The sequence below is a fragment of the Artibeus jamaicensis genome, unplaced genomic scaffold (genome assembly GCF_021234435.1).
Source record: "Artibeus jamaicensis isolate MK-2021 breed Jamaican fruit bat unplaced genomic scaffold, CSHL_Jam_final contig_700, whole genome shotgun sequence".
Lineage (NCBI taxonomy): Eukaryota > Metazoa > Chordata > Mammalia > Chiroptera > Phyllostomidae > Artibeus > Artibeus jamaicensis.
In genome coordinates, this window is record NW_026521930.1 from 11527676 (window position 1) to 11541804 (window position 14129).

Below are 14129 nucleotides of genomic sequence, written 5' to 3' on the forward strand. Positions count from 1 at the left end.
AAGCAAAGAAATGACCACAATGCTTTTGGCAGAATGTGTAAGATGTTGAGAGGGGTTCCAAACCAGTGTCCTGGGAGAGGGGGATGTGTGGGTAAGACCAAAGATCTCTAGAGCGCCCAAATGCACGGCTGGAAGTCAGCCCAAAGAAGCTCCCTTCTCAGGGTAAGCACGTTGGAAAAGGGGCCTAGGCTGCCAGAGAACCTGTGAGCACAGGAGAAAGCCTGGGAAGACAAGAGATTCATCAGGTATATCAAGTGGCTTCTACTCAGGAACACAATGGATTTCTTAACTACTTTCTTCTCCACACAGAAAAGGCAGTTGGGTATTTATTTCCCTCTAAGGGTTTAAGTTAAAATAAAACATTCATTCTGTTTAAGACACTTCAGTCAAATACCTCTAACATTTTCAAATTTGGGAAAGGAATATGACAGATCTAAAACATGAGGTCCGAGCTAGAGATAGAAGATGCAAGAAACCACATCTTATAGGATTCCATTCATATGAAATATCCAGAAAAGACACATTCATGGGGACAGAAACTAGATCAGTGGTGCCTGGGGACAGACATGGAACAGGGATTAACAGCAAATGGGCTCAGGGACCTTATTAAGGGATGACAATGTTCTGAGACTGATTCATGGTGATGACCATACCACTCCATAAAGTTACTGGAAATCAGTGAAGTATGTACCTTTAACAGGTGAATTTGATAATATATAAAATATGATTCAGTAATTTTTTAAAAAAGAGAGACCAGAATGGAAGAATAATGAAAAGAACACAGAAGACAGGAAAAGCACATACACTGTGGAGAGAAGCTCTGAGAGCACCTGGAGAGACTTTGGAATCCAGCTAATGACGTTAAAATGAAACTTAAACACTCCCATACTTTCACAAAATAAATACACAGTAAAAATTTAAAAGTGGAGGCTTTATTAGTACTGGATAATCTGAATGAAACTTACCCCAATTTTTTCACATACTCTAAATATCCAATAAGGATCTCATGGTAAACGGCTGTCCGAAGGCATCGGGGCCGGAAGAAGTGAATACTGTCCAAATAAGATATGTACACACGCCTGGGGGTGGGAAGAGAAATTAATTGGAAGTTCAGGGTATCCCCTAAACTTGAAAGCAAACAGCATCCAAAAAAAAAAAAAAACAAGCTACAGAAATAAATGTTTTGATAGCATTTACACTGGCCACAAACAGGATATAAGAAAACTCCCATGAGCAACTGCCTCTGCCAGTCAATAAATGAAATCCAATTTCATCACTAAACTGAGAAGCAATGGCATCACTCACCATGGAGAACCATGGAAAGATAAGGGCAAACTAGGAAAAGCCATTTTCAATTCCCTCTCACCCAGATTCTAGAATGAACATGAAAGAATTCTTTGCAGAGGGACTTCATTTTTCTAGGTGCATCAGAAAATGTCCAGGTTCATGGGAGTGGCCCCTACCCTACTCTCAGTGGGTCTACCTGGCCGAGGTAAGATAGGAACGACAGCAAGACCAGAACCAGGACCCACGAATACTCAAAACACAAAACATGCTTGAAACGGTCATAAAAATACTTCACTTCCCACTGGTTTAGAGGGAACCTAAAATGCTTGATTGACTTTGGTTAACCAAGTGTGAATTATTTAATTTAAACAACGCTCTAAAACACACAGGTCCTCTCAGACACAAAGAGCCTGAGCCTGTTGTAACACAGCAGGACACCCCCTGAAAGAAGAGAGAGGACTACCTTGTGTTTGGAGGGGGACAATCAGAGCCATACTCTTGGACGTGCATCCCAAAGAAGCACACATCTACTCCGTCAATTTCTTCAAAAGCAAAGAGAGCTTTGGTTCGATATGGGAAAGATTCAGACATTTCCCCAGAGTCCACAAACCTGAAATAAAGTCAGAATCTGATGTTTGCACTCATCATTGCTTACAACCCAAATCTCCTGCTCTAAACCCACTAGGACAGAGAGGAACAAGGCCGTCACCTCTTCTGACTACCAGCCCAGAATACTTCCCACCAGCCTGGGCAGTGTGGAGCTATGATCCCATTCTTTGTAACACCACTTCACTTGGCTGGAAATTTTACCACCTCTAATGAATTTGGGATAGAGAAAAGAGCTTGCTACACCCTAACCATGGAAAAGCCTGTAAGTTATACAAAAAGCCTTGCCAGAAAGTAGGGCCTTTTGTTAACCAGGAGGGGTCAAGCACTAGAACAGTGCTGTTCTAGAAAATGGCACAATGTCTGCACACAAACCGTGACTTCATCCCAGGCTTGACCTCCACAGTCTTGTCTGAGCTGGCCACCACTCGGACAAAGACCTCCCCGGCTTCTGGATGATTCTGTCGCCGTAAAAACTTGTTGACTCGGTCTTCCAAATGGTTTCCCAATCGTGTGGTCTGTAGTCCTGGAAAGTTCAGAAGCAGGTGAGAGGGCTTTGGAAAGGCTATGAAGGCAGCAACTGAGGCCACAGAATCCACCTTTTCCTTTTAGGGTAGTCTAATATATTTTAAGAATTAATGCTCTCTAAATCCAGAAAAGATCTGGTCTACTACGAGATGAGAGTTTTATGAGGAAAAGGGGTACTCTGGAATCTCAGGCACTTCATACCCTGAAAATTGCCATCAAGTGCCCACATTATTTCTATCCTTTTTAAATTATTTTTTAATTTATTGTTAGAGAAGAAGAGAGGGAGAGAAACAATGTGTGAGAAACATCAACAATTTGCCTCTCTCATGCCCCCAACTGGGGACTTGGCCTGCAGCCTAGGCATGTGCCCCAACTGGGAATGGAAATGTCAACTTTTCAGGCACTCAATACACTGAACCACACCAGCCAGGGCAAGATATTTTCACCTTTTTCAAACCATTAGGGGCAAAGTAGCCAGGGAGGTTGACCTGGATCTGAAAGACAACAGGCTATGGGGTAAAGTAGGGGAGCAGGCAAGAGGAGAGCCATACTGTGCCCACCAGCCTTCTGCCTCCCTATTCCCCAGGCCTTGGTGAAGTATAGATGTGGTCCTGGGTGCCTGCACGTGGCTGCTCAGAGTCACAGCTGTGCCTCAAGGCAAGAATGCTAATGAAGTGGGGAGCTTGCCACTTCTTTCCCTGGAGGAGGGAGGGCAGGGCTGGTGCACACATGTTCTGTGACCTGCTTTCCTCTTCTTGTCCAGCTTTGAGGAGAGTACACTCTGCAGAGTCAAGAAATAGTACATAGCACATTCCACCACCACCTAAGCCCTGAGTGTTTCTATCATGGCAGGAGCACTGACACTGTCTCAGTACCAAACCTGCCTTGCTCTGCTCCTGGGTAGGCTCCTCTCCTCCATACCCCCCTCTCCCAGGAAATGCTCCAGGCATGGCTACTGTGACAGGGGACATACAGCAAGCTACCCAGCAAGCAAAACATTAGTCATAGCATAAAAAACTCTTTGCACACACACACAAAAAAGACTAGTAGTAAGAGCAGCACAAGGTTCACAATGACTATTTATATATAATGGGATTTTATAGATATTTTCTTTTTTGAGAGAAAAGGGAAGGGAGGGAAAAAGGAAGAGAAACATCAATGTGTCGTTGCCTCTCACATGCCCCTTACTGGGGACCTGACCTGTAACCCAGGCATGTGCCCTGACTGGGAATCTTACCAGTGACCTTTCGGTTCATAGGCTGGTGCTCTTAATCAACTGAGCCACACCAACCAGGGCAATGTTTTTTTCTTTATGTTTATTGATTTTTTGAATATTTACAAAATTAATGAGAAGTTTTTTTTAAAGCTATTTGGGATTTTAGAAGATTCCTTATTGGGGTCAAGAATATATGGAAAATTTAGACTAACTTTCTAAATTCCACTTTCTGCAACAAACCTATCAATGGTAGGTTTTTTTTTTTTTTGATAAGGTATATACAATGGCAGTGAAATAAAAACCCCACAGAAAAATAAAATGTGAAAGGCTGTAAAAATAGGGGCAGTGGATTTGTGACCTATTTCATACACTGATGAAAGGTACCCTGTACACAGCCGTGTGGTCAAGCTCTGGACCCCTTACATTCTGCACATCCCACAGATGAGACAGCTATCCTGAGAAATGCAGCATCAGCTGCAAGGGACCCACAGGCCATCTTGTGTCTTCTTTGGGAAGCCCCTGAAGAAAAGTCTCATGTTCTTGCCCATGTTCCTCCATTCCCCTCCACACTGCTGCTGAGTACATTTTATTCCCTTACAAGACAGCTTCTTATCCAGAAGAGGGAGGACATAGCTAAGAAGGGCCACCATTGTAAGGGAACTCCCTTCCCTTGTGAAAACACCACCCCATGCACTATAATTTTCAAAAAGCAAACAAAGGACCTTTAAAATTAGGTCTTTACTTTTTTTCTTCAAACCACCCAAGTTACCTGCACTAAAAAAAAAAAGTACTTAAACAAGACAACTTGTAACAATGTTGTTATAAGCACCAAACCGAGCACTGTGCAAATGTAAAGAGGGCTGGAGAGCAGTTCCTGCATGGGAAGGGGTATGACATGTAGGAAGGTGAAGTGAAACCATAGGGAGCACCCAGCACAAGCTCAGAGATGCAAATACTGGGGATGCAGCTTCTCCTGGGTGAAAGTTGGGTGATTCTCATCCAAGTGATATGTACACAGAGGTACATTTCAGGTCCCACAGTATTTATTCAACAAGCTCTTCCCCCAGATGTCATGACTGCAACCTCTTTGCAGTCAGTGCACTCTTCTGCCTCCTCCTTACACCACTTCCTAGTTTTCTGCAGCGTGGCTGCATCCTTTTATTTAGTCATTTGTTCCCGCTTTCCCATCACCTGTCACCACGTTGCCCTAAAGAGCGTCCTTGTACCGCCTATACTTTGCAGGATACATGAAAAATGAAGTTGCTGAGTCTAAAATGAACACTATAAATTGTATATCCCACCACTGCCATTCAATGTACATTTTTGTTGTGAGATGGGTGGTGAGGAAACTTTTTTCTCTATGTGATCAAATCCTTTAGCCTATTGCTTTCCCACTCAGGGTTCTAGGTTTTTTTTTTTGCTTTTTTGTTTTTGTAAGGAAGGCTTTTTATAACCCAACACAATAAAAAATAATCTTATTACAACCTTGAGTGCATTTGCAGTGTTTCCTTCTCCCCTTCAACCACCTGAAGCTGAGTTGTGTGTGGTATAAGGTAGGGAAGTGGCTTTGAGGGGAAGGTCAGTTGTGACTATCATTCACTGACTAGCAGCTGAAAGACATTTCTAGTAGTCAATGCAAATATGAATGAGGCAACTTTTCATTTGTGATCTGCAAACCCTCATAGACTATTCAAACCAAAAATAAGGGGTGACATTAGATGTCTAAGGTCCTATTCTGTAAGCAAGTGTTCTGTATCTTAAACCCTAAAGCTCATCTACCAATAGTCCATATGTCTTTCTCCACCGTTCTCTGGACACTAGGGTGGGGTCAGAGACAGGCCAGCTCTCAAGCTCCTCTGTGACCCCCACCCTGCTCCAACCCTGTGCCTTGTGGCTGAAGCTACTCTCCTAGTGAGGCCTAGCTCTCCTAGTAATTTAGTTTGGTCACTGAAACTCTGGCCTAGGCAAATGTTTCAAAGTTGCCGATTGCTTTAGTAATCTCACTCAGAACAGACACTCTAAAGTAGGGGTTCTCACCTGGGGGCAACTGTGCCCCCAGGGCACACCTGGCAAGGTCTGGAGACATTCCTGAGGTCACCACTCATGAGGGTGGGGGGGGGGTATTGATATTTAGTGGGTTGCCACCAGGGATGCTGCTAAAATTCTACAAAGCACAGCATAGCCACTGTAACAAAGAATTATCTGGTCCCAAATGTCAACAGTGGCTCAGCTGAGAAACCCTAATCTACAGAGAAATATTACAGTAATGAGTTCATCAATATTTTAAAAATGTTTTACAAGAGTGAGTTTAAATTATAGGGTAACTGTGAACTTTATTAACTACAGTGTTCAAACTTGAATTGACAATGACTCAGTAGCCTATAGAGTAGCTTCCTCCTTGCCTCCAGTGAGTGACCTCTTCCTCCATCCCATCATCTCTCGTCTACTCCCAGCACCTCAGATGGCCTGCCTCTCGTTGGAGACGCCCTGAGCAGTGTGCCAGACACCTGTCTTGCTGGAAAAATGAGAACTGCAGGGAACACTAGACAGGTGCACTCTAAGGTGCTGCTACAGGTGGCTTCCTGCTCGGGTGCACCATTAACTCAATACAAGGCCAGCCTGGGAACACCATGCAGTGGAAGGCGGATCCTAGTACTTGAGAGCCAACTGGACAAAGGTTATATATTGGGCACTTTAAAAAAATGTTATCTATTAAAAAAAATCATGACTATCTATGAAAAGTTACTTTTAGTAGTAATAGACTGCTATCATAAAGAGCACCAGTAGTCACTCTAAATGCAGCAGTGATACTCCCAACAAGTCCTTGTGCAGACCAGGCTCCTGCCAGTGCTGGGTGGATGGTGGCCAATCCTCCGGGAACCCTAGAGGGTCACTCCTCACAACAGCAGGGTCCACACCTAGTGATGGGCAAGCAGCTGCCCATACACGGCCCAGGGCTAATCGTGTTGCTCAAACAGAACATCTGTGTATGTGTGTGTATTGAGGGCAAGGTCTTACTTCTAAACTACTTGAGAATGATCTGCTGACAAATTTTCTCTCAGAATTCCAGTTTACTATATATTTAAGCTTTGTAACTTTCATCATAAAGCTATTCATAAAGCTGGATTTGTTCATAAAGCTGACTTTGATATAATGATCAGGTCAAATTATGCTCTTTAAGGGAAAGACACAATAGAAAGTATTAGAAAACAACCATAAAAACATGGGACAAGTCAGCCTCAAAGTGACATGTTCTAAGGAACCAAAGGAAAACTGGGATACTTATATAAGTTTCTACAACCTACAGACCAGGAAACAGAAATTCTTCTACAACTTACGCTTAGCACTGAATTTGTTTTCTTTTCGAGTTCTGCCAGTTTTCTTCAAGCAGTTGTCACACACAAAGCTGCAAAAACACAATGGATGTGATCAGATTATAGAAAACAGTATATGTTGCCAAACCAGTGAAATATAACATTAAGATACTTTGTTGGTGGTTAAATCACACCATTATACAAAAGTAAAGAGGCAGACTGCTTTGATTCTATAGTTCCTAAAGCAGGCAAACACTTAAAGACTTAAAAAATTCAGAACCAGTTGCCATCCATCTTAATCGCTGAATTCTTGCTGACAACAATGAATGAAATGCAGCAGCCGCAGGCATCCTCCCCTCCACTGTGTAAACTGCTTTCTCTTTCTCAAGATCACAGGAAATTACTTACCCCGATGGCCAAATGATATCATAGTGTAAAACACAAATCTGATGCATCTTCCGGCCACATTCCTTGCAATCAACAAAACTGGAAGACAAAAAAAACACATCGAAATGCACATAGAACCACACAACAGAGTGGTCTGTAGGAGCTTGTGTACTGCTCGCATCCCGTCCTCTTGAATACTGTGAGTGTCTGGCATTAATGCACCTGTTGATTGATTCAGCCGTATTTTAAAATAATTCATCAGTGTATTTTCTGTAGAAAAAGCTGACTTTCTCCCCCTTTTTTTGTACAAAAGCCTCACTCCACTCTTCTCCCAATCTCCTGTGCAACCAGGAACGAAACTTTACTTTTAAAAAGTCCTATAATAAAGGCACATTTTATGGGCCACTATTTCTGACATTACCATACATCTTGAAGACCAATGCTTGCTCTATATAACTGCACAAGCCTAAAACTGACTTAAGTAACAGAGAACAGTATTTTCAGCATTATAAACACTTACTCTTAGACCTAGGCACAGGAAATATCTGCTCTGAGTCAGTCACAAAGGTGGGAAGTCCCAAGCTGACTGGTAAGTGACAGTCCTTATTCAAGTACACACTAGAGAACAAAAGCTCACACTGAGTTGCCTGCCCCCTGCTGCACTCCCACCCAAACTCATTTGGAAATCTTAATCACCAACATGCTTGAAGGTCGGCCTATTTTTTCAGGCACTCCCTCAGCATCACCACAAATAACACCTGATAGAAGCCTTATGGGGCAAGAAAGTACCACATTTCCCCCAAATTCTCTTGGGTTCAGGCTCTTCCAATTAGCCTGGATGCTGAGAGCCCTGTAACCTGACACACGCTCTCATTTATTGTCTATCGAGCCCCCGATCTTTCCACTGTCCTTGTTGAGCAAGGCTTCACCCACAAATAAGAGCCTAACCCAGCTTGTCTGTTCCTGTTTACTGGAGGAAGACACACATACAAAACAGCAGCACCATTAACTGGCTTCTCTGGAATATTCTCTGGCAATCCTGTGCTGTGTTGCCCTCCTCCCCACCCCCCACTCTGTCTGGTGGCTGTTCTGAACAGAACTCCTTCCTCAAGTGCTCCATCACTCCCAACCAGATCCTTCTCTGAAATTTCGGCAGTTGAGTTCATCCCTGGGTTAAGAATTTTCAAAAGGTCAGCAGACAATAACTTCAGTTTCTGTGCCTACTCCAAATATATCCTAAACCTTTCCCTCCTATGTGTAGAATAGGAATGTGAAAAATTATATATTCTAGACTCCATTCTATCAATTTTGAATTTTAACCTCTTTCCCCTTCTATTAAACATTAGGGAGCCAATTGATTGGCTCCCTTTCCCATATTTTTGTTCATGTAGTTACATAAGCTGCCACTTACACTGGCCTTTTCCTCACCTCCACAGTGTGGTCCCTTCTACCAGAAGGCTGTTGTTGTTCAGGTCTGCCTTTTACTGCCCACCTAAGCTGCTCCTGAGTCTCCTAAATAGCTTCCCTACCAGGAAGCAAAGCCTTCTCCTCTAGTGAATCCACCTCACAGATCTGGGGTGATTTTTCCGTAACAGAAGCCAATGATGTCTCTCCACGCCTCCCCAGTACATCTAGGAGGAAATCTGTAGTCAAAGAGCGGTATAAGTGACCCTGTACCTAGCATCTTTCCTCTGCATCTCAAGGGGCTCTATCCACATCTCCTACCTTCTCCTACCTACCAACCACTTGAGCTTATCTGTAGTGTTGTTGAACATCCTGTGTTCTTCCACTCCTTTGTGTCTAAAATATCCTTCCTCTTCCCCAACACCTGCTTCTAGATAGGCATCACCTTCTCTGGGATACCCTTATGCCCTGGGGCAGGGCTGCTCACCTTTGCAGCATCTTACTGCCTTCTGCTGTCTGTGCTATGCTCCACCTGTCTCTTGTACTGAAGAACAGAGCCCCACCCCTTTGATTCACCTGTGTGTTGCCCACTGCCTAGCACTGAGTATTCCAATGTAGTATGTTTTAAAATTGAAAAATGAATATAAACTGTAGTGAAACTGAAAAACTGCAGGGAAGGACATACTGTGAACAGGGAGACGGACAATTGGCACAAACACCAATCCACTGGTCATTAAAAGTCTGGGAAAGTATCTCCTCATGCATCAGGGACTTTGCTCAGGCTGGAGCTCTGGCAGTCAACGTGTACTCAGCCTGGGCACTGCTAGTAGGAGAAACTAAGTAAGCTTTGAACAGCCAAGTCAGGTTCCAAAATGAGGCCTGGGTGGGAAGTCTGTGTCTTTCACTGCAGCGATTGGTCTCCCTAGAGCTGGGGAGGTCGGGGCCAATAGAGAGGACGACCTGTTTCTCAGTTCTGGATGTACCACCCCACATTTCCCAAACATCCAATGGTGCCTGCTCTCACCAAGCAGCTCTGAAAGAGCATTCACCACAGTGATAGAACACAATGGGCCTCTCCACACACTGGGGTGCTCTCAGGACTCAGCTTTGGGGATCTAAAAGGAGTCATCACATTGAAGGAGCTTGGAAGCCTCTTTAAGGGTCACCACAGAGCAAATTTTGCAGATACAGCATTCTCAATGAGCACTGGAGGAAAGTCAGATCAGTGGCAAGAACATACACCAGGCTTCCCATTACTTATTTTTTAGAAAGTAGTTTCTAAGAAGTTTTCTTTCTGAAATTTCCCTTTAAATGATATTAGTACTATTCCACCCAATATTCCTACCATTCACACTAAATGGCTTCTTAAAAACACCAATGACCAAGCTATCAGAAAGATTCTGACAGAACCAAACATCCATCTCATCATTGTTAAAATTCAGTAGCTGGAGAGCATGTTACAGAGACACATGTTTTGTGTGAGTAAAAGGACAATCTATACCTGAAATAACATCACACAATAAAATTCCAACCAGGGCAATGTATCTCCAATGTCCCATCCCACAACCTGTTCATAAGGATGAACTTCCCTGACCTGAAACTAAAAGCTGAAAGTCAGAAAGAAAGAGCTATATACTCACGGTTCAGGATCTAAGGTATCATTTTTCTTCTTTTCAAACTGATCCTTTGAAATTGTCCTTGTTTAGGAAAAAAAAAAATGTTAACGGAATTTATCTGTTGAGTATAAATTATAGTCTCGGATATTCTTTTATAACTAGTTCTTCAAATGAAAAGTAACTGGTCAGCTAAAACCTCAGGTAGATGCAATGATGGCACAGGCATATAAAATTCAATTGCACAGAAAACACTAACATTTATTTTTCTCTATCTTACTTAGAACATTTCCTCCCACCTCTCGTCAATATTCACTACAAGATTTAACTAAGACTAGTCAAAATGTGATGGCAAAATTGTGTTGAAATTCAAACCTGTTAATTTCCAATCAAATCTATATGGTGAGTGGCTACTAAATATAACTAATATTGGTGTAACAAACTCTTAATTACGATATCCCCTCAATGACAGAAGGTTGGCATGTACTTGGAATTACTCTTGAAGAGCTGAGTATTTGGTTTCTACTGTCCTTTTGTTATGATCAGTGTATATTTGAATGACGTCTGATCCACAGAATTATACAATTATTAATCATGCAATAGGACCAAAAGATTAGGATATATGGGGTATAAAAATAACTGGAATAGGTAGAATATCTGTCACATTGGATTCTACATCTTACAAGTGGCTATGGTTTATTTTGTACTTGAATAAAGTAACCTTGATCTGCAGAGTAAGTGTCCGATACCACTGGAAACTGCTTCATCAGGAAGCCCTGCTGCCTCTGGGGGGCATCACACTTGCAGACTACCCAGCATGACAGGAATCATGGCAGAGTCCAGACAGAAAAGAGTTAACGTGGAACACTGGTAATCCTGGGCAGATGTGGTGGCTGGCAGGTTCTTAGGTATCTCAAGCATAAAAATGAGCTGATCACCCAATTTTGTGGATTTGCTTTTTCTTGCCACATTCTGGACATTTAACCACTGAAAGGTAACTCCATCAGAGGACAGGCATCAGGAGGAAAAGATGGACTCAGTGAAGGAATGAATGAGCCATCTCAGGCCTATCTGCATTGGACCTATTGAGCAAGAGTCAAGCCTCCTGAAAGGAAGATACATTCATACTTTGGGAGCTCATTATCTGTGTTTTATTAGCTTTACAATCTAAAGGATGAAGGTAGCTACATAAGACCTATTTTGTGCTATTGCAAGTTCTGTGAATAGGGTTACTTGGTTTCTCAGGTATAACAGAAAATTTACAATTTCCCAAAATGGAGGGTGACAACCACTAGGAATAGCCAAATGCTTTAGAAGAAGGGTCAGAGCAGGGTCAAGAGAGAGCAGTGAACTACATGGGTGAGCTGCAGTCTTGAATGGAGGGAAGAACACAAAAGTGGCACTGGTGTTTGGCTAAAACAGCTACATGTTAAAGTGAGCATAGTTAATATGAGGATATACAATATACACAAGTCAAAACAGCAGTGGTGCTTCCCTTTTACTCACGGACAAGAGACAAAAAACAATTACGAGTCACCCCCAAGAAAAATGACAGGATGGTACTTACGTCTGGGGTTGTGAAGGGTCGTCACCCAGGGTAACATTCTCCCCCTGGATCTCTGTGAAACACTTCTCACAGAAATGATACCTGTCAGCAAGAAGGCCATACTTGGGTGAACTGGTCCATCATAACACACAGCCACCCAAGCAACGAAGCCACCAATCAGAGCAGGGCAGATCACCACGACGAAAGGGAAACGTTGTTGGTTGATTGATGGGTCAGTGAGAACAATGAGAGGAACAGGGGAAGGTGGGGAAGGGCAGGATTAGAGAACAGGGAAGGGAACAAATAGCACAGACATAGAAGTAAGACGCAAACACCAAGACAACACAGAGCAGAAAGCCAAGGCAAAGCATTGATTAGCATTCGGTCTCATTGCACACATATCAGGCCATCATCACTAACAACGACTGGTCTTGATTCAGCTCCATGTTTGCAAGGAGTTGTTAATACTAGAATTGTAAGGAGCTTAAATTTAGGAGTTTGGATTTTATTATTACTTAGAGAAAAATCAAATATAATTTCAGGGCTTGATATGAAAAAAATTTACTTTGAACAAAACAGTCTGACAAAAGGCCTTAAAATGCAATTTAAACGGAAATAGCTTATTTTTCAAAACAGAATATTTATGCTTGACAGCAATTCAGAGATTTTATTTCTGGCATTTAAGCCAGATCTTTAAAGGTATAAATATGTTCAGTACCCAAAACTGGTTTTAATTTGTTCCTGTCTTTTTTCTCATGTTAATCACTTGATTAGATTACAATACAAATGAAACCAAATCCATTTTCTAGACAAACGATTAACAGAAATGCAATCGGGGTCAAAGACTTTCCAGCCATTTATCAATAAGAATACACAGAGAAAAAACTGTGATATATTGTATAAGTAATACAATATATGTAGATCCATGAACAAAATTAAAGACTTAAAAATTTCAATTCTAAGCTTTGTTTTAAACTTTTTGGTACTGGGACCAATCATTCATTAATCTGAGATACTCAGTGATCGACTGCTCTGACTTGGTGACAATCCAAGTTTAGCAAATTTAGAGAGTTAATCTTTAAAGCACAATCTGCATTTGAGAAATTATCCATAACCCCAATTTCTTGTAAGATAATACAGAGCCTCAGCTCAAGCTAGCAAATAAGAATAAAATAAAAACTATTAAATGTTTGGAAAGGACACAAATGAGAAATCAACAAAAATGCAGGCTGATGCTATATAAAACAAGATGTGCACATAAGGATACTGTAAAAATAAACAAGCTGAATGGAAATGACCTATACAAGCAAAAAGGATGAGTATAAGGTAGCAACAGCAGCACAGTAAAATGCAGTTTTAGTAGTCAAAACTATGTCTACAAGGTGCTGAGAGGATTAGTGTTAAAGACACTATGACGAGACTTGGAGTGCCACACTGAACCAAGAGTACAGAAGGAGATGCGGCAGCTTGCAGCTTCACTCAGGCTCTCATGTGTGCATGCACACACACATGCACACGCACACACGCACACACTTGGCTACAAACGACTGAGAGTCAGGTACCACCTGGCCAGTTTGTCTTCATTACTAAAATAGGTCTCCTACAAGTTCTAGCTCTAATCATAAACATACTGAACATTTTGTCTGCTATATTTCACTGGCTAAATACATATAGTAAAGGCATAAAACTTTAGAGCATGCACACACACCAAGATTATATAACTTTTCAATTTTTTTGATGAGGAACATGACAGATTCCCTGCGGGTAACAACTGGATTAATCAAAGTTTCTTGCTGGGACCTGTTTGTTTAGGACTAAGTCAATCAATGAATTCTGCCAACATTAAAAACTTTGACCAGAAACAAAGAGATGAACACTACTGTTTTAAAATAGATATCTACATAGAGGGGTGGACAAAAGTAGGTTCGTGGTTGTAAGTATGCAAAACCAGTTTATTCTTGTATTATTTAAGTTATTGTATTATTTGTCTTATTTTTATTATTGCTATTACTTAGTATCCTTACTTATGACTTATCTATTAGGTAATAATGTCTGGCAATTCAACCTACATTTGCCCACCCATGTGTAATATCTTTTTTTACTAAATGAACTATAGTAATATTCTGCTATTTACTATTTTCTAAATATTTCTCCGGAGCCCTTAATACCATGTAGTGAAAAGAAATTCCTTGTGCAGAAGGACATGGTTATCACTGGGAAGAAAGAAT

General features: G+C 41.7%; 1 protein-coding gene across 4 annotated transcripts in view; it reads right to left on the reverse strand.

Annotated features, from left to right (window-relative positions):
• CREBBP (CREB binding protein) overlaps positions 1-14129 on the reverse strand; it is a 144812-nt gene that overhangs the window by 16258 nt on the left and 114425 nt on the right. For all 4 annotated transcript variants that reach the window (XM_037154601.2, XM_053671674.1, XM_053671673.1 and 1 more), the window contains 7 exons: positions 11923-12003; positions 10383-10439; positions 7360-7437; positions 6976-7043; positions 2269-2419; positions 1751-1897; positions 966-1079 (listed from right to left, as the gene is read on the reverse strand). In XM_037154601.2, the coding sequence (XP_037010496.2) occupies positions 966-1079; positions 1751-1897; positions 2269-2419; positions 6976-7043; positions 7360-7437; positions 10383-10439; positions 11923-12003 (696 nt within the window). The remainder of the gene's footprint in view (positions 1-965; positions 1080-1750; positions 1898-2268; positions 2420-6975; positions 7044-7359; positions 7438-10382; positions 10440-11922; positions 12004-14129) is intronic.